General features: G+C 45.2%; 1 protein-coding gene across 1 annotated transcript in view; it reads left to right on the plus strand.

The window, feature by feature from the left end:
- Positions 1–21,296, plus strand: part of pex3 (peroxisomal biogenesis factor 3) — a 29,609-nt gene that overhangs the window by 5,093 nt on the left and 3,220 nt on the right. The window contains exons 3-10 of the mRNA XM_041207490.1: positions 2,218–2,299; positions 3,783–3,826; positions 4,523–4,647; positions 8,874–8,940; positions 13,063–13,117; positions 15,859–16,027; positions 17,252–17,322; positions 19,402–19,524. Of these exons, the coding sequence (XP_041063424.1) occupies positions 2,218–2,299; positions 3,783–3,826; positions 4,523–4,647; positions 8,874–8,940; positions 13,063–13,117; positions 15,859–16,027; positions 17,252–17,322; positions 19,402–19,524 (736 nt within the window). The remainder of the gene's footprint in view (positions 1–2,217; positions 2,300–3,782; positions 3,827–4,522; positions 4,648–8,873; positions 8,941–13,062; positions 13,118–15,858; positions 16,028–17,251; positions 17,323–19,401; positions 19,525–21,296) is intronic.

Here is a 21,296-nt window from a genome sequence, read left to right on the forward strand (position 1 = left end):
AATTAATAAATCTAGAATATAAGGCTAACCTCAGTAATGGTGACCCCCATGACAACTATCATCAATTGTCGAAAAAACCCATCTGGCTTACTAACCTCTTTTAAGCCATCCTTACTCGGCCTGGCCTACATGTGACTCCAGACCCACAGCAATGTGGCTGACTCCTAACTGTCCTCCGAAATAGCCCAGTATGCCCCTCAGTTCTGGAGCTATTAGGTATGGGCAACAAATGCTGGCCTTGCCAGTGACACCCATATCCCATGGACGGATAAAGAAAAAATATATTTTTTACATATTGAGTAAATTTTTGTTAACTGCTAGATGACCAACAGAAGTAAAATTGTTTCCACACGGTGAGAAAGCCAGTCAACACAGAATTATATATTCTTCACAACGGCTCAGTGAGTTTATCCGCTGAGTAGCTGAATAATGCAGATCAAAAAGATCTGAAGATTGATCTCTGTGCTTTGCTGAATAAACTTGTTTCTGGTTTGTGGAGATTTGTAGTGTTCATGGACCAATGAGAACAAAGTCACCCAGGGTTCACACTCCCAGAACCATTGTAACAGAATGGTGTAGCAAAGAAGAACGCCATTTGCCCCATCAAGTCTGTGTCAGTTCTTTCGAAGAACAATCCAGTTATACAAATAGTGGCTTGGTGGTAGGGAACTTGAGTATTGCTGTAAAGAGAGACATGTTATTGAAGCTTTTTGTCTTGCACTCATCAGGACAAATGCAAGAATGCCAAGTTTCAGACAATCACAACAACTTATACTAGAGGAGTAAAAGATGCCGAATGCTTGGCAAGTGGACTCTGACTGGCCAAGGCACTACCAAGGTGAAGGCAATGGGGAACTATAAGCTTCCCAAGCTCCCAAGTAATGGCAATGTCTCTGCCAACCAGAGTCGACTTGCCAACCAATCAGCATCCTTTTCTCTTGTAAAAATTGTTGTGACCATCTGAAATTTGGTATTCTTGCCTTTGTCCTGATGAGTGCAAGAGTAAAAGCTTCAGCAACATGTCTGTCTCACTCACTTCCTTTCCCAGAACTGCTTCATCCAATTCAGGGTCACGGGGAGTTGGAGCCTATCCCAATAGGCAACGGATGCTAGACGGGGTACACCCAGAACAGGCACCAGTCCATCACAGGGCACATACTCACACGCACACCCACTGGGGGACAACTTACCGTAGCCAATCCACCTAAACCTTTGAATGGTGGGAGGAAACCGGAGCCACCCGGCAGAGACCCACACAGACATGGGGAGAACATGCAAACTCCACACAGAAAGACATCCAAGGTCAGGATCCAACCCAGGCCCCTGGAGCTCTCTTTTCAGCAATTAACAATCCAGTTAGTCCCACTTGCACCGCAGTTTCTCCATATCCCTCAAATAGTTAACCAATTCCTTTTTTAAGCTTTTGATGACAATCCATTGGGCCCAGCTGGGAAGTGCAGTTGTGGAATTTGGATGGAATTGGGTTTGGTTATGACCAACCCCTCCTGGAATTTGGATGGAATTGGGTTTGGCTATGACCAACCCCTCCCCCAACTGCGTGTGGTCAAACCTGCTCTGGTCAGCTGCCCGGAGACTCCTGGCACCTGGCAAAGGGCTCAGTAGCCTCCAGAGGAGAGGAGAATTGGTTTTTAATTCATTTTTAGGATGTGGGCATCGCTGATAAGGTTGGCATTTATTGCACTTACGAAGATGAGGGTGGACCTTCTTGAACCACTGCAGTCCCTGTGACTCATAAACTGGTGTAAATATAAAATAATGTAAACATCTCTGCCACTTATACAATGAAAACTTTAGCTTAGTTCATGATATCTCATGTTTCATGCCAGATAATTTTTTTTTTACATGGCAAGTTCTTTAATACCTTCTTTCTCCCCTCCTTTGCTCACTTCTTGATCTCCCTACCTCACACACCGTCGGTGCCTTCAGGGTGGCTCGATGAAGTGGCAGAGGCTTAAAACCAAAAAGAAACACCAGAATGGAGACGTGACCATTTGCCTTGTCGAACATGTACAATTTGTCTCGTCATCGGAGCTATTGAACTTCATTATTCTCTGAGTAAACGTTCTGTGATAATTTGTGGTCTTTGCCCACCCTTCGTGGCTTTGGAGTGAACCAATTCCCATGCAACGAGAAGTCCCGACTGAGTGGGAAAGCCTCCAGTCAGCTCCTCATGTTTGTCTATCTTTGTATTCCCAGTGCTGTCTATGCTGCCGACCTTGAGGGAAGCAATCATGCAGCAGCTGAATTCAGAGAGTCTCACTGGCATGCTAAGAAACAGGTAATGCATGGGCTGGAGCGAAGACTTTCCTGTGAGTAATCAGTGCTGCTTTAACACTAATGGCAATGCTTGTGCACAAGGGGCATTCTTGAGCCAGCATAGTACACTGGTCAGAAGATACTTGAGATAGTCCACAACAGATTTCCACGTGACAGACAAATTTGCAAGCATTGGAGATGGTGCAGAGAAGAGCAGCCAGACTGATCCTAAAGGCAAAGGAGAATGCTACAAATAAAGATTAGAAAAATCTAAATCTGTACATCTTAGACAGAAGGGAATTGAGGGCTGGCTGGACAGGGTGACAGGAGGCTTGAGTAAAGTATAAACACTAGGATAGACCACTTTGGCCAAATGACCTGTTCCTGTTCTGCAAAGTACCCCTCCTGGTATACAGTTCTGGGCACTGCACCTTAGGAAGGATATATTGGCTTTGGAGGGTGTGCAGTATAGATTTATCAGAATGGTACCTGGACTCCAAGGATTAATTACGAGAGAGATTATGCAAACCAGAGCTGTATTCCCCCTTAACAGAGAAGGTTACGGGGTGATTTGTTGAAATTTTCAAGTTATTAAGGAGAACAGATAGGATATATAGAGAGAAACTATTTCCACTGGTTGGATAGTCTGGGACTCGGGGGCAGAGTCTAAAAATTAGAGTGAAAAATTAGGAGTGAAATTAGAAAGTGCTTTTCCACATAAAGGGCGAGAGAAGTTTGGAACTCTCTTCCACAAAGGGCATTTGATGCAAGGTCACCACCCTCTGGATGAAAACATTTTCCTGACGTTCCCTCTAATCCTTCTATCAGTCACCTTAAATCTCTGCCCCCTGGTAATTGACCCCTCAGCTAGGGGAAACGGGTCTTTTGCACTGCCTCTCGTTGAGCCTGTTACATGCTGGCTGAAAAAGTTCTCTTGATTGCAGTTCAAGAATTTTGTGCCCTTCAACACTCTTCAAATCCCAATTGATATTGTGGTAGTTGAATTCTCCAACTATTACTGCCCGATGGTTTTTGCACTCAGAAACTGCCTACATATTTGCTCTTCTAACTCCCTTTCACTATTTGGGGGTCTATAGTACACTCCTAGCAGTGTGGCTGCCCCTTTTTTATTTCTGACTTCAACCCATATGGCCTCATTTGATGCTTCATTTAGTATATCACCCCTTCTCACAGCTGTAATTGATTCTTTAACCAATAATGCTACACCCCCACCTTTTTTCATCTCCCTCTCTGTCCTACCTGAAAATTCTATATCCTGCATTTCCTGCAGTGCATTGTGACTACACTTCAAAGTTATTTAATCGGCAGTGAATCGGTCGTGAGGGCACTGTACAAATGCAAGCCATTCTTTCCAGATCCGATTTCCATTATCCGCTAGGGGGTCCTTTCAGTTATGGTGGGTAATCAAAGCACCTCCAGTATAAAGATTGAACGTGTCTTCGATGAATTGTAATGTTTTGTTTCTATCTCTTTTTTTTTCCCAGACCTGCCAACAAGTTGGAGATCTGGGAGGACCTCAGGATTATAAGTAAGCCGGATTTCTATTCTATTTGATCTATCCAGAGCTTGAGAGTGAATTGGGGATGCTGTTTGGAGGGTGATGAACCTGAATTGCTGGAGTTGTGCTGAAACCTGAGCATAATCAGGCTGTGTTCAGCTATAAGGATGGGCAATGATGAACATTAATATGTTCCACTGGTACAGATTGCCTTAAAGATTGGAACTCTCCACGTTGTGAGGGGGTGGGGGGGGATGCAGCAAACATTATCCTGAGGAATATCAGTGGTGGAACGGCTACTTTTAAGTTAAAGTTGATCTTTGCTGATGAAAGTCCGCCCAAGATTTGGGGACGGGGTTCTTGGGTGTTTTTGGGGCTTGGAGAAAACATTGATGGAACAGCAGTCAGACCTGTAAAGAAAACTGAAATGTTGCAGTATTATATGCCCCAAGCAATGCTTCTATTTACACAGCTCACTGAGAGCCTTTGTTAAAGCAGCACTCTGATATCTGTCGCACTTTGGCATAATTGGATATGGTTCCCTAGTTTTCCACAAACTGTCGATCTTTGTCACAGGAAAGATGTACTCTGCTCAAACTCTTATTCTTCTTTTCTTCCTTCCCCCACTCCCCCACCACCCCCCCCCCCACCCCACCCCCACTCCACCCCCACTCCCCCCCTACCCCACCCCCACTCCGCGCCCTGCTCTGCCCTCCACTCCCCAAGGTTTTAGCCGGAGCATCGTGGCTGTGTATAGCACCTGCATGCTGGTGGTCCTCTTACGGGTCCAATTAAATATCATCGGAGGGTATATCTACCTGGATAATGCAGCAGTTGGCAAGAATGGCACTGTAAGTTCACCCTGGCAATGTATTGAACAAGAGAGTTAAAAGGAAAACAATCTACAAACGCCTGAAAATCAAAAGAGAACAGCAGAAAATGCTAGAAATGTACAGCAAATCCCATCAGGCAACCTTGAAGAGAGAATGTATGTCAACAGTGACTTCCGTTTAACATAGTAAAATGCCCCAATGCGCTTCACTGGACTGTTATTAAACAAAATTTGATACCAAGCCAAACAAGGAGATCAGATCAGATAAGGCCCAGAGAGATAGGGTTAAGGAGGATCTTAAGGGAGGAAAGAGAAGAAGAGAGGTTTAGGGAGGGAATTCCGGAGTTCATGGCTATTACGATTGCAGTTGATGTTAATGCTGAACAATGATCTCAGTTTAAACTCCGCCTTGTCTGGTCATAATTTTTTTTTGTGTTGTAGAAACGAGGAGGGAAAGCTACTGAATGCAAAAGAGCAGGACTTCAGTGCTATCTTTTAAAATTTTGGAGAATTAAAATGTTTATTAGAAGAAAGAAAAGATAAAACTTAAACACACACGAGATAAAAGATACACGCTTAGAAAAATCTTAGAAAAATAACCCCCAAAACGCTTTATCAAAGGGACACAACTATCATTTTGGCAACGGCCCTTATGGATTCTTAACCTTAAAATCCAGGAAATGTTACCCAAACCGAGAAATTGCTTTCACTTTAAACGAAGGTGCAATCCATGACTTCCTAGAGCAACTCCACGCGGATGTGGTTTTTCCAAAGGGGGCTTCAAAAAAAAAACCTTCACAGGACAAATAGCCTCCTGGCCCAAAACTGAGTTGCTTTATTCCAACTGAAAGACTTTCACAGCTTTTCCAGCACACTCTGAACATGCAGGAGTTGGCTTTCAGCAGGACTCCCCACCCACCCCACCCACGGCAACTCACTACAGCTGAAAACCCATTTTCATAAACACCCTTTTCAACCCTTTCATCTTAGTTCTCCATTGTCTTCAAATATCCCTTTATTCCCAAATATTAAAACCTTTCATGTTCCTATTATTACACCATTTTGGGTCAATAAAATTTAAAACACCTGTCCCTGTTTGTACACGGATCTCCTGTAAAATGAAACTGTTCTTTGAGACTCCTTTGAAGAGCAGCAGAATTCAGATCTACTCTTTTTCCCTGTAAGTTAACACCCATCAGAAGGCTTCATTACAAAATGCAAGAAGAAAGCACCTTTAGTCTTTCACCCCTTAGAGTTCACAGACGATCTGACTTCAGCAACTTCTCCTTTGGTTAACCCTGGATGCACACGGACGCAGCTTTACCCTTACCTACACAGAATATGTACATAAACACAGAAATATAAAGATGCACACATGTCATCACAATGGCCTAGACAACTGAAGGCACAATTATTAACAGTGAGGTAACTAAAATCAGGGATATGCAAGAGCCAGAATTGCAGGATCTCTAGGATTGGAGGAGATGACAGCGGGTAGGGATGCGAGGTCCTTGTGATGCAGTGAGTAGCCTCCCTGCCTCCGGGTTTGAGTCCCACCCCAGGACTTGATGGCCAAGGAAGGTGCATTCATAACGTGGCCACACAGGGTTGGGTATCAACCTGCAAATCCTTCCAGCACACGCCAATGGCAGACAGTAAGAGCGGGAGATATTCCTGGTCAGCCATGTGATGGAAAGAAAGTTGGAGTCTCTACCATCCCTATCCAGAACTCCAGAATATAACACGTATGTAAAAGTGCATGTTGCCACAGCAGCTCAGACTCCCTGAGTAAATTGCAACTCACCAACGCAGTGATAGAGAGGGACAAGTCGTTCTTGATTGGTAAGGGGATCAAAGGTTACGTGGAGAAAGGAGGAGAATGGGGCTGAGAAACTTATCAGCCGTGATTGAATGGCAGAGCAGCCTAATTTCTGCTCCTGTGTCTTATGGTCTTATGGTCTAAGGCTGTGGAAGGATTTGAAAACAAGTATGAGAATTTTAAGAAACGTTTTGGGTAGTGACTCTTTGCCAGAATGCCTTGTTGAAAAATCTGAGCCCAAACATTAATCTATCTTTTCTCTATACTGATGTTGACAGGCCTGATGTATATTTCCGGCATTTTATTTTATTAAGCAGCATGTTTGGATACTGGTGGGTTCCAGTACCTATTCAGTGTTCAGCATTTTCACCTTGTGTTTAATTCACTAGAAAGGAACCATGCAGAAAATAATTCTTCTACTCTTCTGTCAGGTGTGTTAATGGCTGATTGATAATTTCACAGACCTAATATCCAAAAAATCACTTGTTAATGCGTATGTAAGGGGAGAAGACAATATAGCCGCTGCAGTACTTAATTTTGCCATGAGGTGGCACTGGAGCCCAAGGCCCGTATCTGTGAGCATTGAATGGACTCACCACGCAAAATAACTGGGTGGCAGTCATCCCTGTATCAGTTTCTGTAGCCCCCTCACCTTTGGGCCAGAAAGTTGGGGGTTCACGACCCATTCCTAGAACATGAGCACATAATCTAGCCTGCAAAGAAAGTGCTGCATCGTTCTCCCGACCAAGGTCAGAATCTGCTTCACAAGCATAATACTGCAGATGCTGGAAACCTGGAATGAAGTGCTGGAAATCCTCAGCTGGTCAGGCAGCGTCTGTTGGGGGGGGGATGGGGGGCAGGTTCCCGAAGTGACCTAGCCAACACTCCTCCATCAACCAGCAGTCTCACAAACGGCCACTTGTCACATTCTTGTTTCTGGGATCATGCTGTAGGCAAACATCTGCCTCATTCATAAACAACAGCAGCCAGTGCACTTCCAGGCTGATTTCATTTTATTTGAAACATATTGGGATTATTGCCATCCAGCTATTTTGTTTTTTGAGTCCACTCAATGCTCACAGATATATATGTACCTTGGCGTCCAGTGCCACCTCATGGCAGGATTAAATACTGCAGCGGATGTAATGTCTTCTCCCCCTCACATCCTGCAATGCCTGACGAACGAGTGATTTTCTGGGTACTGGGTTCATGAAATTATCAATCATTGACACTCCTGACAGGGCTTGTTGAAGAGTTACCTCCTCCAGGGGATCTTTCTCGTGGATTAAATTATCAGACTGCTTATCCCACAGGCAGTACTAGATGAGCAGAAACTTCCTCCAGTTAAATATTGGGAAGCCATTGCTTTTAGCCCCCACTCCAAACTCTGTTCCCTAACCACCGACTCCACCCCTTCCCTTGGCAACAGCCTGAGATGAAACCAGTCTGTTTGCAACCTTGGTGTCACATTTCTCCCCAAGGGAAACTTCCAACTTCATATTCGTCCCATCTCTAAGACTGCCTGTTTCCACCTCTGCAACATTGCCCAACTTTGTCCCTGTCCCTGTCTCAGCTCGTTTCCTGCTGAAACCCTCGTGCGCGCATTCGTTACCTCTAGACTTGAATACTCAAACACACTTCATCTGACCCCCCCCAACACTCTACCCTCTGTAAAGCTGAGCTCAACCAAAACTCTGCTGCCCGTGTCTTAACTCGCACCAAGTCCCGTTCACCTATCACCCCCTGACCTCACTGACCTTTGACTTGCGCTCAAGCAGCATCTTAGATTTTAAAATTGTCATCACTTATTTTCAAACCCCTCCATAACCTCCGCTCCCTATCTCTGTAGTCTCCTCCAGTTCCCCAATCCTCCGAGATATCAGCACTCCTCTATTTCTGGCCTCATTCGTATCAGCCACCTAGACCCTAAGCTCTGCAGTTCCCTCCCTGAACCTCTCTGCCTCTCTATCTCTCTTTCCTCCTTTAAAGACGTCCTTAAAAATGACGCCTTTAAGCAAGTCTTTGGTCACTGGGACCTACTATCTCCCCACGTGGCTCGGTGTCATATTTTGATTTTTAATGACCCCTTGAAGTGCCTTCAGACGTTTCATTATGTTAAAGGTGCTACATAAATATGAGGTGTTGATGTATATACATGGTCTTAGAGATGGCATGAGTATGGGGTCGGAAGCTTATCTTGGGATCAGCTGTGAAACCAAGGTTGCAAACAGTCTGGCTTAATATCAAACTGTTGCCAGGGAGAGGGATGGGGGTCAGCACCAAGGGAACGGAGCATGATTTAAGTTGCTTTTATTGTGGTAAGAAACGTAATAGGTGCTTTAACATTGCAGATGTTTTCTTTCTGCCGCAGCTTGTTGTCAGCCAGTGTTACTGCGTCACTCACATTGTATCTGCTTGTGCCACAGGCCCCACTAGCTCCTCCTGAAGTGCAGCAGCAATACCTGTCGAGTATACAGCACCTGCTTGGAGATGGTAAGGGTGCTTGCTGTGTTTGTCTTGTGCCAGGTTATTTCGGGTACAAACTGGGTACAGTGGCCTGGTGTTCCTGGACTAATGGATTTGAAATCCACCAGCACAGCTGTGGAATTTAACCTCAATAACTTAAATAAAACCTGAAGTTAAAAAGCTTGTATCTATAATAGTGACTACGAAACTGCCAGCTTGTCAAAAAAAAATGAGCATCTGGCTCACAAATGTCCTTTAGCGAAGGGAACCTGCTTCCTTTGCCCAGTCTGGCCTATATGTGACTCCAGACCCACAGCAGTGGGTCTACGGGGAAAAGGTGGGGGAATGGGACTTGCCACGTTGCCCTGTCAGAGAGCTGGCACAGACAGGACGAGCTGAATGACCTCTTCCTATGATTCTGTATGACTGACTTTAACTGTCCTCTGAATAACCCAGCAAGCCACTCAGTGAAATCCAGGGGCATGGTGCTGTTTTAATCGAGCACTTGGTTGGATGCTGTGTGTGATTATTATGTGTAGTGTTCATCACCATACTATAAAACGTCAGTGGGAAGAGGAAGTCTCTTTGCTAAAGCACCCCCAACCCCGCCAACAACACCAGAAAAAAAAACCTGACTAGCCAGCTGGCAATGGGCGAGTCTGGTACGTAGAATTGCTCTTGAGTTTCTGCAACAACTAGTTGGCTTGCCCGGGCGTAAACTGTCCCATCGCTCCACAGCCAAGGAAGTGCAAGATTTGGGATGAGAGTTGTAGTGAGGCCTTACCTGTCGGAATCCTGCTTTCACTGGCAGGACAGCCAGAGAACACAGATGGAAGGTTATTGGCACAAAAGCCAAGGAGGTGGGGGGGAAGGGGGGAGATGAGAATGATTTTTTTGCTTAATGAATTATTCCACTCTGGAATGCACCTATTAGGCTGGTGGAAGCAGATTCAATAATAATTTTAAAAACGAATCGGTTATATAATTGAAAAGGGGAAATTCGCACAGATATGGGGAAAGAGAAGAGGAAGGTTTGACTGGTTAAGTAGCTCATTCAGCGAGCTGGCATGATGGTTCAGGTGGGCTTCTTTTGCACTGGACAGTCCTCTGAATCCGCACTCGTAACTCTTGGGTTCAGTGACAGGACATGATTAAGTGCAGAGACGCAGTTAACTGCTTCTGAGCTCTGCACCATTGGACGGGGCTGTGTCCACACAGAGGTCCGGAGTATTGTGACGACAGATCCACAATTTTGTGCTCCTCACACTTTTCTGGTGAGCATTGCTCCTTATGAGGATTGTCCAATATCTGCAGCCACACCAGAGTATAAAGAGCAGGAGCCAGGGCCTGCCCAGTCATTTAGTAAAATCACTGCTCACCTACCTCAGCACCACTTCCCACCCTATCGCTTGACTCCCATTGTATCCAAAAACCTATCAATCTCTATCTTGAATGTACTCAATGACTGAGCATCCACAGCTCTCTGGAATTCCAAAGGTTCACAACCCTCTGAATGAAGAAATTCCTCCTCATCTCAGTCTTACATGTTTATTGCAAGGGGAATGGAATATAAAAGCAGGGAAGTTTTAATACAGTTGTACAGGCCATCGGTGAGACCACACCTGGAGTACTGTACACAATTTTGGTCACCTTGCTTAAGGATATAATTGCATTAGAAGCAGTTCAAAGAAGGTTCATCAACTGATTCCTTGGGAGAGGAAAAGTTGGACAGGTTGGGTCTGCATCCTTTGGAGTTTAGAAAATCGAGAGGTGATCTTATTGAAAGATATAAGATCCTGAGGGGACTTGATAGAGTTTACCCTTGTGGGAGAGACTGGAACTAGGGGACACAATTTAAAAATAAAGGATCTCCCACTTAAGATGGAGATGAGGAGAAGCATTCACTCTGAGGATCATTAGTCTGTGAGAGAGCAGTGGAGGCAGGGTCATTGAACATTTTTAAGGCTGAGTTAAGTAGATTCTTGATTGACAAGGGAGTCAAAGGGTCTAGGGGATAGACAGGAAAGTAGAGGTGAGGCCACAATCTTATCAATTGGCTGAGCAGGCTCAAGGGGCTGAATGGCCAACTCCTCCTAATTCATATTTTTTTTTATTCATTCACGGGATATGGGCTTCACTGGCTGGGCCAGCATTTATTGCCCTTGAGAAGGTGGTGGTGAGCTGCCTTCTTGAATCGCTGCAGTCCCTGTGGTGTAGGTACACTCACAGTGCTATTAGGAGGGGAGTTCCAGGATTTTGACCCAGTGACAGTGAAGGAACAACAATATATTTACAAGTCAGGGTGATGAGTGACTTTGTGGGGGGGGGGCCTTCCAGGTGGTGGTGTTCTCATCTATCTGCTGCCCTTTGTCCTTCTAGGTGGTAGTGGTCGTGGGTTTGGAAGGTGCTGTCAAAGGAGCCTTGGTGAATTCTGCAGTGCATCCTGTAACTGGCACACACTGCTGCTACTGTGCGTCGGTGGTGGAGGGACTGAATGCTTGTGGATGTGGTGCTAATCAAGTGGGTGGTGTCAAGCTTCCTGAGTGTTGTGGGAGCTGCGCTCATCCAGGCAAGTGGGGAGTATTCCATCACACTCCTCACTTGTGCCTTGTAGATGGTGGACAGGCTTTGGGGTGTCTGGAGGTGAGTTACTTGTTGCACAATTCCTAGCCTCTGACCTGCTCTTGTAGCCACAGTATTTATATGGAGAATCCAGTTCAGTTTCTGGTCAATGGTAATCCCCAGGATGTTGATAGTGGGGGATTCGGTGATGTTAATGCCATTGAACATCAAGGGGCGACGGTTGGATTCTCTCTTGTTGGAGATGGTCATTGCCTGGCACTTGTGTGGCGCAAATGTTATTTGCCACTTGTCAGCCGAAGCCTGGATATTGTCCAGGTCTTGCTGCATTTGGACATGGACTACTTCAGTATCTGAGGAGTCACAAATGGTGCTGAACATTGTGCAATCATCAGCGAACATCCCCACTTCTGACCTTATGATGGAAGGAAGATAATTGATGAAGCAACTGGAGACGATTGGGCCGAGGACAATACCCTGAGGACCTCCTGCAGTGATGTCGTGGAGCTGAGATGATTGACCTCCAACGACCACAACTATCTTCCTTTGTGCTAGGTATGACTCCAACCAGCAGAGAGTTTTCCCCCTGATTCCCATTGACTCCAGTTTTGCTAGGGCTCCTTGAAGCCACACTCAGTCAAATGCTGCCTTGATGTCAGGGGCAGTCACTCTCACCGCATCTCAGGAGTTCAGCTCTTTTGTCCATGTTTGAACCAAGGCTGTAATGAGTTCAGGAGCTGAGTGGCCCTGGCGGAACCCAAACTGGGCGTCAGTGAGCAGGTTATTGCTAAGCAAGTGCCGCTTGATAACACTGTTGATGACCCCTTCCATTAGTTTACTGATGATGGAGGGTAGACTGATGGGGCAGTAATTGGCCAGGTTGGATTTGTCCTGCTTTTTGTGTACATGACCTATCTGGGCAATTTTCCACATAGCTGGGTAAATGCCAGTGTTATAGCTGTACTAGAACAGCTTGGCTAGGGGCACGGAACATTTTCGAGCACAAATCTGTTTGTATGTAAATGGTCGACTCCTAATCTTGAGATTATACCCCTAGTTCTAGACGCTGCAGCCAAGGGGGACTAAGCCTCTCAAATTGTACCCCATTAAGCACTTAACAATGTTATAAGTTGCAATGAAACCACCTCTCATTTAAGTCCAGAGAACATAGGTCCTTAATACTGGATCTCACCAGCTCTCAACCAAACTATCCCTTGGCAGAGTGGGGTCTGACGTTACTGGTAATCTTTTTTGGGGTGGTGCAGAGGGTAACAATATCATTGCAATTCTCCTTTATTTATCCAAGCATTTCAGGAGAGAGTTTAGACCAGGCTGAGTCAGACATGTTAAAGTTGCCCTGTGTGTTGGCAGCTGGGAGCTTAGCCAGTATCTCCAGCAGTGGCTCGCTACAGCCATGGGAGCAGGAGCCCTCACAGCCACCATGGATAGAATCCCTCCCTGACTATTGCTGGTGCTGGGAGAGCTGTCAACTGAGGTCTGCCCTGCTGGAAAGCACTTCTGGTCTACATCTGAGTTTCTAATGACAGATGTTTTTGTTCTTGTATTTAGGTTTGAACGAACTGATTACAGTGGTGAAGAAAGCTGTGCAGAGTGTGATTGGAAGGTAAATATAATGGCGCCTGGCCATATTCCGCTTCTGTGCCCAAACAGGATGGAGTCACAAATCTCGTGCTCTGATTTAAGCAGTTTCCACGTTGTCCTGCATTTACAAAAGACTTGAACGACAGAACTTGTATTTAAATGTCACCTGTCACAACATTGGGATATTCCAAGCCTTTTACAGCCAATGAAGTGTGGTCATTGCTGTAATGTGAGAAATGCAGCAGCCACTTTAACATGCAGCAAGCTCTTACACAGCAATGAGATAATGACCAGATAGTATGTTTTTGTATGTTGTTTGAGCTAAACATTGGCCCAGGACACCAGGGGAAAACTCCAATGCTCTTCTGCAAAATAGTGACATTGGATCTTTTACATGGACCTAAGGGGATAGATAGGGATTTGGTTTAACGTCTCATCTGAAAGACAGTATCTCCGCAGTGGAGTGTCTGCTTTGATGCTGTGCTCAAACCTCTGGACTGGCACCTAAAGACACAGCCTTGTAACTCTGGGATGAGAGCCCTACCCACAGAGCCACGGCCAATGAAATAGGAAGTCTCAAAGGCCAATCTGATTTTTTGTGATGTTGGGAAGGATACCAGAGACGTTGGATTAATCTGCTGCATCATTCAATCCCAAACTGGCTGATAAATCACAACCTGCTGAAAGTTGATTTCGAAAGTACCTGGATGTTCAGATAAGATTTCGCAAACATTACAATTCCACTAGCTTTCCCTTGTTTGAAAAGGAGAGTCACAGCAGCCTAGATGTCCTGGTTGCTGTTATTTTAATGTCAGTTTTAATTTAGATAGGCTGAGAGTGATATATAATGTTGCTCGACAAGGATATAAAAGGACCTGGGGTCAAGACAGGTGGGTGGAGTTTAAGCTACAGAGCAGCCAAGATCACGGTGAACGGCAGAACGGCCACAATGGGCAGAATGGCCTCCTGTGATGACGCAGTGCTTTAGATTTTCACCTTTCTTTCCAGACCATTGAGCATCACCTGACTCAGACAAGGAGGGAAAATCCAGCAGACATTGGGTTGCCAACTCTGCTGGATTGTCCCCTGGCACATCCAGGAGCTGAACATTAATCTAATGGACAGTGCTGCGAGCAAAATTATGGGGACATTTTAAAGAAGTGTTTTTCCTTTGAACATTTTTGTTTTGTCAGTTGTAAATGTATTGAAGTTAGAGAGAATAAAGACTGTTTAACTGAATAGGGCTAATGGAAGAGTCGGGTCATGTGGTGCAACCTCCAGGAATATGTCCAGCCAGAATTGGCAACCTGTAATGGAAATCAAAGATCTCCCTTGCTATTAAGTTTTTTTTCAGTAGTCTGTTCATGATTTTCCCTCTCCAATAGACAGTTGTATTTGCACACATCCTGTGGTCTTTCTAAATATACATATACTCACGGGAGTACAGATACATAAATCATTAAAAGTGGCAACATAAGGTAAGAAGGCCATACAAAAAAACAAAGCACTGTGTTAATTTCTATGGTGATATATTGAAAGGCAGCAAAGTTGTGCTAAACTTTTAGAGAAACCTGTTTAGACCACGGGCAGGGCCCCTCCCACCAGTGGGATTTTCCCGCCCTGCCGAGGCCAATGGATTTTTGAACAGCTCGCCACATTTTCCAACCTGTTCCCACTGCGACGGGGCCAGGAAATTCCACCCTTGGAGTACTGTGCACAGCCCTGGTCTCCGTGTTTTATAGAAAGGATATCGAGGCACTGGAGAAGGTGCACAAAATATTTTCAGGATACCAGAATTGAGAGGGTCTAGCTGTCAGGAAAGACTGAACAGGCTAAAGCTCTCCTCTCCAGGAAGAAGGTGGAGGGCCAACCTGATAGAGGCCTTTAAAATTATGAAAGGGCTCGATAGGAAAGGCATAAAGATGCTACCGCTTGTGAGGCAGACCTAAACTAGGGGTTGTAAAGAATTTTTAAATTTATTCGTTCATGGGATGGGGGCATCACTGGCAAGGCCAGCATCTGTTGCTCATCCCTAATTGCTCTTGAAATAAGTGTCTTGCTAAGCTATTTCAGAGGGCAGTTAAGTGTCAATGACATTGCTGTGGAGTCACATGTAGACCAGACCGGGTAACGACAGCTGATTTCCTTCCCTAAAGGGCATTATTGAACCAGGTGGGGTTTCTTTTTTTAAGACAATCAATGAAAGTTTCCTGGTCACCGTTACTGAGATTAGCTTGCAATTCCAGATTTTTTTTATTACTTGACTTTCAAATTCCACCAGCTGCCATGGATTTGAACCCATGAGGATTAATTAGCCTTTGTCTCTGGATGACTAGTCCAGTTACACTATCACGACACCACCATCTCCCCTTGAAATTCACTGGGGGATTCAGGGGAAACTTTGTAACACAAAGAGGCGAGACCACAGGGAGTGGTCGAGGTGAATTGTCCTAATGCATTTAAAGGGAAGCTGGATAAACCCACGTGGGTGATGGAAAGACAGATCAGCCATGACCTTACTGAATGGCGGAACAGACTTGAAAGGCCAAATGACCCATTCCAGCTCCTAATTTCTATGTTCCTAAAGAAATAGAAGGTATATTCAAAGACTGAAATGAAGAGGGTTGGAGCATAAACACCCGTTTCTGTGCTGTAAAGACGTTGTGAGTCTATGTAATACACCTGCATGTAGTTCTTTGTGAGCTGTGTGTTGTACATGTGGCACTGCCCGAGTTCTAATGCCCACTTTGTTTCTCCACACAGTGTGTCGCTGAAGCAGTGCGTGTCACTGCAGGAGCTCGAACGGTATCTGGGTGAAATCCGGCAGGTGGTAGAGCACCGCGGTCAGCCTGGTGAGCTGGAAACAGGCACCACCGGCTCCCCGCTGTGTTGGTATTTAATTCCCAATGAGGAGAGCACCTTAGCCTCCCAGGTACGGTTTGACTCTGTAAATGAGCACCAACGCCAATCGGGTACTGATCAGGGCAGCTTGCTGCAAGACCGCTGTCTATTTCCTCAGCCATTCTCCTCCCTCGTTAGCTCTTTGCTAGGGCACAGCCCTCTAGTCCATCACTTGACCTGCTATTGCGCATTTGTCAGCCTCAGTGGCCGGTCGTCAGAAGGCTGTTCCACTGCATAAACCTCGCTGCGGACTTGCAGCCCACCATTAGCTTCTGGCCCGACTTGATTGGATAGCAGTCAAAAGTGGGAACCCTAGCCAGTTCGCCTCTTCCTAATCCGGACAACCTAACATCGGACTCTGTACAGACTGACCGAGGATGGAAGCTGAGTCCTTCTCGGCCTATGTGAGTCAGCTCCGCTCTGGGCAGTGCCATTAACATTTTATCACAAAGACACTTACTTATTCCCTTTAACTGACATCTCAGCGTCCAGTATTCCACGGGCGGGTGGCCTCTTCCTTTATCTCGACCCTGAAACCAGCTATAAGGAACAGCTGGAGAGTCACCTTTGGCTGTCTCCTCCTGGTCCCTAGCATCATTTGCTCCTCGGCTCTCCCCTTGAGCTGGAAAACCATTTGGTTTGGGCCTATGTCCTGCCAACTCTGCTGCTGTGCATTGGCACTGGGAGCTGGCAGTACGGTTTTATACAAACCAACAACGCAGCTTCATCGGCACCCAAACTCTCATTCCTCAGGGGCATGCTGTCTGGCACTCGCTATGAGAGAAGGTAGCCTTCTGGCTCAGTGTGAATCCACATCACATTCTCTCTACTGTCCTCTTCAGCCAAGACAGCCTAACCCGCAACAGTTTCAAGACCCCATCATCAATTCAACAATTAGTTTTCTTGAGAGTGAGGGAAGCCAAGATATGGCTTTCCTTCTTAGTAGTATCCCCCAATTCTTGTTTCTCACAACAAGACCAGGACCAAGAAGCATTATATAGAGAAGTGATAGCCAAAGGAATTGGGAGAGCAGGTGATTAGCAGATGGAAAAAAATGCCACTGGCTCTTTAGCATCAGTCCCAAGAACCCCATTTCCTACTAGCTAATCCCATTCACACGTACTGCATCTGCCATCAGTACAGGCCAGGGAGCAGCTTGGCAGCCTGCCTCCAAAGCCAGGGTAGGTTTGTGCTAAGGCGCGGAGTCTAATATGAGATCAGTCGCTGAAACTTCTATAATTTTTTTTCCCCACAGGCCTGTGGTTTGACAGAGAAAGATGTAACCACGCTGAAACTTCTAAATGAAACTAGAGATATGCTGGAAAGGTCTGTATGAGAGATGGCTGAGGAAGCTAAATTCAGTTTCCACTCCGACAGCGTAGCGTTTTCTCAGCTGTTGAAGTCTGACCAGGACATTGGGATTGGGACCAGCGCGAGAGTAGCGTTCTCGTTAATTAGAGACTGCAGGGTTACCTGATGGTGGTAGGGAGGCATACCAGGTTTCTGCTTACCCTGCCTTACACTGCAGATGGGGATTTTCAATGGAAGTGAATCAGCAGTGGATCAGTGCCCTATCTCCTGCTATGATGCCATGACGGAGAGACACAGCCCAGCCTGTTTTAAGTTAGCCGAGTTCCACTGGTACGTGACTAAGATCACATTCAAATCGAGGTCATGTAAATTGAGCTGACACTGTCTCTCCAGGCTTCTATCTGGAGAATGATCACTTGGGCATGACACAAGAGGGCAACTGATCCTGGCCAAACTAATCAAAGCAGCAGCATGGATAAACCATAATAAGCACTAATCACTAACGTTACAACCAGGTGAGGAGGGGGCTTTATTCAGCCTCGGTTCATCACAACAAAGATTTTTTTCAATTTCTCTTTCCCTTGGATGCTTTTTACTTTTTAATAAGGAGCCAATCAAACCAGGTTTTCTTGAGTCAAAGAAAGACCGAATTTAGTAACTAGTAAACCTGAAGAAAATAATAAAAGACACAACAATACACAGCTATCAGAAGCAAGAAATGTTCAATTTACGAGTCCAAATAAAAGTTAAAAGAATATGCAATTAAGTCCTTTGCTTGTCCTTGAGGCGTAGATTGTTGAATATTATGGCTGTTTGAAGTTAGCTGGTTCCCTTTAATATCCAGGTGTTGAAGTCCAGGTAGCTGCACTTTGCTGGAGACAGTTTCCTTCCTTTTAATTCCGTGATCCGTCTCCCAGAAATCAATTGGTTTTTCCTGAGGTTCTTTTCAATAGACAATCGCTATCTCTTGGGTTGGATTTTCATACTGTAGAGATAGGGCTTTTCTTAATTTAAGAGAGAGATTCTCCCTTCAGGTTTTCCAAATGACTACGATGACTTCCCTTTGTGTCTAGCTTAACAAAAACAGTTCTTAAAAACCTCCTGTCTGTATATTCCCAAAAAGGAATTCAATTAACATGTCTTGCAGCCATTGTTATTGAACAAGTAATCACACCTTGATCTTTCATCTCAGAAACTTTTGACACATTTCAAGATAGTAGAAACCAACAGGATTAGGTTATTTTGTTAAAAGCAAAATATTGCGGATGCTGGAAATCTTGAACAAAAACAAAAATACCTGGAAAGGCTCAGCGGGTCTGACAGCATCTGCGCAGAGGGACACAGTTAACGTTTCGAGTCTGAATGACTCTTCATCAGAAGGTTATTTTGTCCTCTGCAGGGAGGGTTTGAGTTTCTGTTGGGTGTATCTGGCTGGTTAGCAGTTCACATTGCCTTTACTGTTGATTAAAATTCAGCACTTTGCATTTTTAATCCCTTCCTTAGAGTGTTGGGTTTGAGGTCTGTCGGTTTCCTGTGAAATTCCTCTTTTCACAGTTCCTTTCAGAGAGGGTTCTTGTTTGCTTTTCTGATCTTCACCTTGGAAGGTGGCCTCACATTTTATAGCAGTTTGCTGTCTCATTTTTTAAAGTACCAAATTTCCAGTCAGTTGAAAGTATTTTTTAAAGTCATTTTTCAAAAATAAAGAGGCACTTCTGTGGCACTAACCAGCCCCCAATTAACTGGTAAATTAATGGCCCTGCACTGTAAGTAACAAATATTTTTTATCGTCATAGTTTTAATAATGTAACCCATTCTTACGTGTATGCTATCAGGTTAAACTCTATACCCTTTCTAACTGAGGTGCTTCCAGATGAGCAGTGCTGCTGAGAAAGGCAGGAAGCAGGGAAATTTAGCTGAATTACTGTCCGGATAGTAACTGAGCTGAATTTCATCCCGCTTGGCTCACACTAAGCTGAGCAGCGATAACCTCTTCCACTTTCTATTGCTCACCTTCATGTTAATGCTAACAAACTGAATAAAAACTAAAACTAAATATGATTGTTAACTATCTGTTACTTTGTACAAATGTTACAGTCCAGACTTCAACACGGTTTTAAATTCCTGCCTGAATCGGGGATTTAGCCGACTGCTGGACAACATGGCAGAGTTCTTCAAGCCAACAGAACAGGAAATGATTCAAAACGGGAAGATCAACAGGTCAGTGCCTCCCCCGTTGCAGCACAGTGCGCCATTCGGGAGGTGAGAGCAGGAGAAATGTGGCTGGAGCTACTGGTACACAGAAACCTTGCTTTAGTTTAGATTACAAAAACAAAGCAGTTGTGCTGAACCTTTTATAAATCACCGGGCTGGCCTCAGTTGCAGTATCGTGTCTGTTCCTGGGCACCACACTTTAGGAAGAATGTCAAGGCCTTGGCGAGGGGGGCAGAGATTTACTGGAATGACACCAGGGATGAAGGTCTTCAGTTCTGTGGAGGGACTGGAGAAACTGGGATCGTTCTCCTTGGAGCAAGGAAAGTTAAGAGGATATTTACTAGAGTGTTAAAACTTGTGAGGGGTTTTGAAAAATTAAATAGGGGCGGATTATTTCCACTGGCAGGAGGATCAGTAACCTGAGGGCACCAGCTTTAAGATAACTGGCAAAAGAACTAGAGGGGAGATGAGAAATGTTTTTAACCTTATGATCTGGAATGCATTGCCTGAAAGGGTGCTGGAAGCAGATTTCTTCCCTTTCAAAAGGGAATTTTGTATTTTATTCATTCATGGGATGTGGGCGGAGTTGACTTGGCCAACATTTACTGCCCATCCCTAATTGGAATTCGCTAACTACTTGCAAAGGAAACATTTTCAGGTTGGCAAGGTATTGAATAGCTCATTGAAAGAGCTGGCACAGGCACAATGGGCCAAGTGGCCTCCTCCTTTGCTGTACAATTTTATGAGTTACTTGATTAATCTGGTAATCTTGAGAGGATAGTTTGATTAAAGTTTTTCAAGGAAAGAGATGGAAATGAACGTACCTGCTGGCACAGCCTCCCTCGGATCGACAGGAGCAGTGGTCTTGATGGTCACACATCTGAAACCTCCCCTGACAGCAGACAGCTGCACCCTGCCGAGTCCTGCCAGGGCCAGAACCCAGCCCTGCGGCAGAGTCCCACCCTGCTGCAGGTATGTGCCGAGCGAGAAGGGTCTATTTAACCAATCGCTCGGCAACGCGGCACTGTTCTTCGAAGTGTCAAAACCAGACTTGCCTCACGCAGGAGAAATCCATTTGGCCAGTCCCCAAACCTCTGCCTTTCCCACCTCTCATTCACCATCCCCTGCCAAACTTAACCACCAGTGCCGCAACAACAAAAGCTCAACACGGCGGCTGCTGTAAACCTGAATTAAAGACAGAAAAATGCTGGGAATACTCGGCAGCATTCGCAGAGAGAGAAACCTAGTTTAGGTTTCAGCCACAGATGCTGCCTGACCTGCCGCGTATTTCCAGCATTTTCAGTTATTTCAGATTTCCAACATGCTCAGTACTTTGCTTTTGGACAAGAGTATCTAGTTGTTTTTCCCAATACACCCAGCTCCAGCCCAGCACTCTACGCCATACATGCACCATCCTCTATCTAACCCCATAATCACCTTCACGCTTCTAAGATTTGGGTTTGTGATTCTACACTTTGTCATCATCAATACCTCAGATGATCTCCCAGGTCTCCTGGAACTCGGCTGTAAAAGGGGGATTTTGTTTTTGGCTGGTTGAGGATTAGTATTATTGGTGGCACTGACAAGCTTCTGCAGGTTTTAGATTGCATTCTTTATAAGGGGCAGTCCTTAATGATTCTGATATTCTGGGATGGTATGCCCTAGAGCAGTAGGCTTGGACCGATTATGCCCCTATATGTGACTTAACTGGGCTGAGAGACAGGTCTGAGAATTCCTCACTTACACTTCTTGCGCTTATCGCACAGTCAGGTCCACTG

Source organism: Carcharodon carcharias, chromosome 2, assembly GCF_017639515.1.
Source record: "Carcharodon carcharias isolate sCarCar2 chromosome 2, sCarCar2.pri, whole genome shotgun sequence".
Lineage (NCBI taxonomy): Eukaryota > Metazoa > Chordata > Chondrichthyes > Lamniformes > Lamnidae > Carcharodon > Carcharodon carcharias.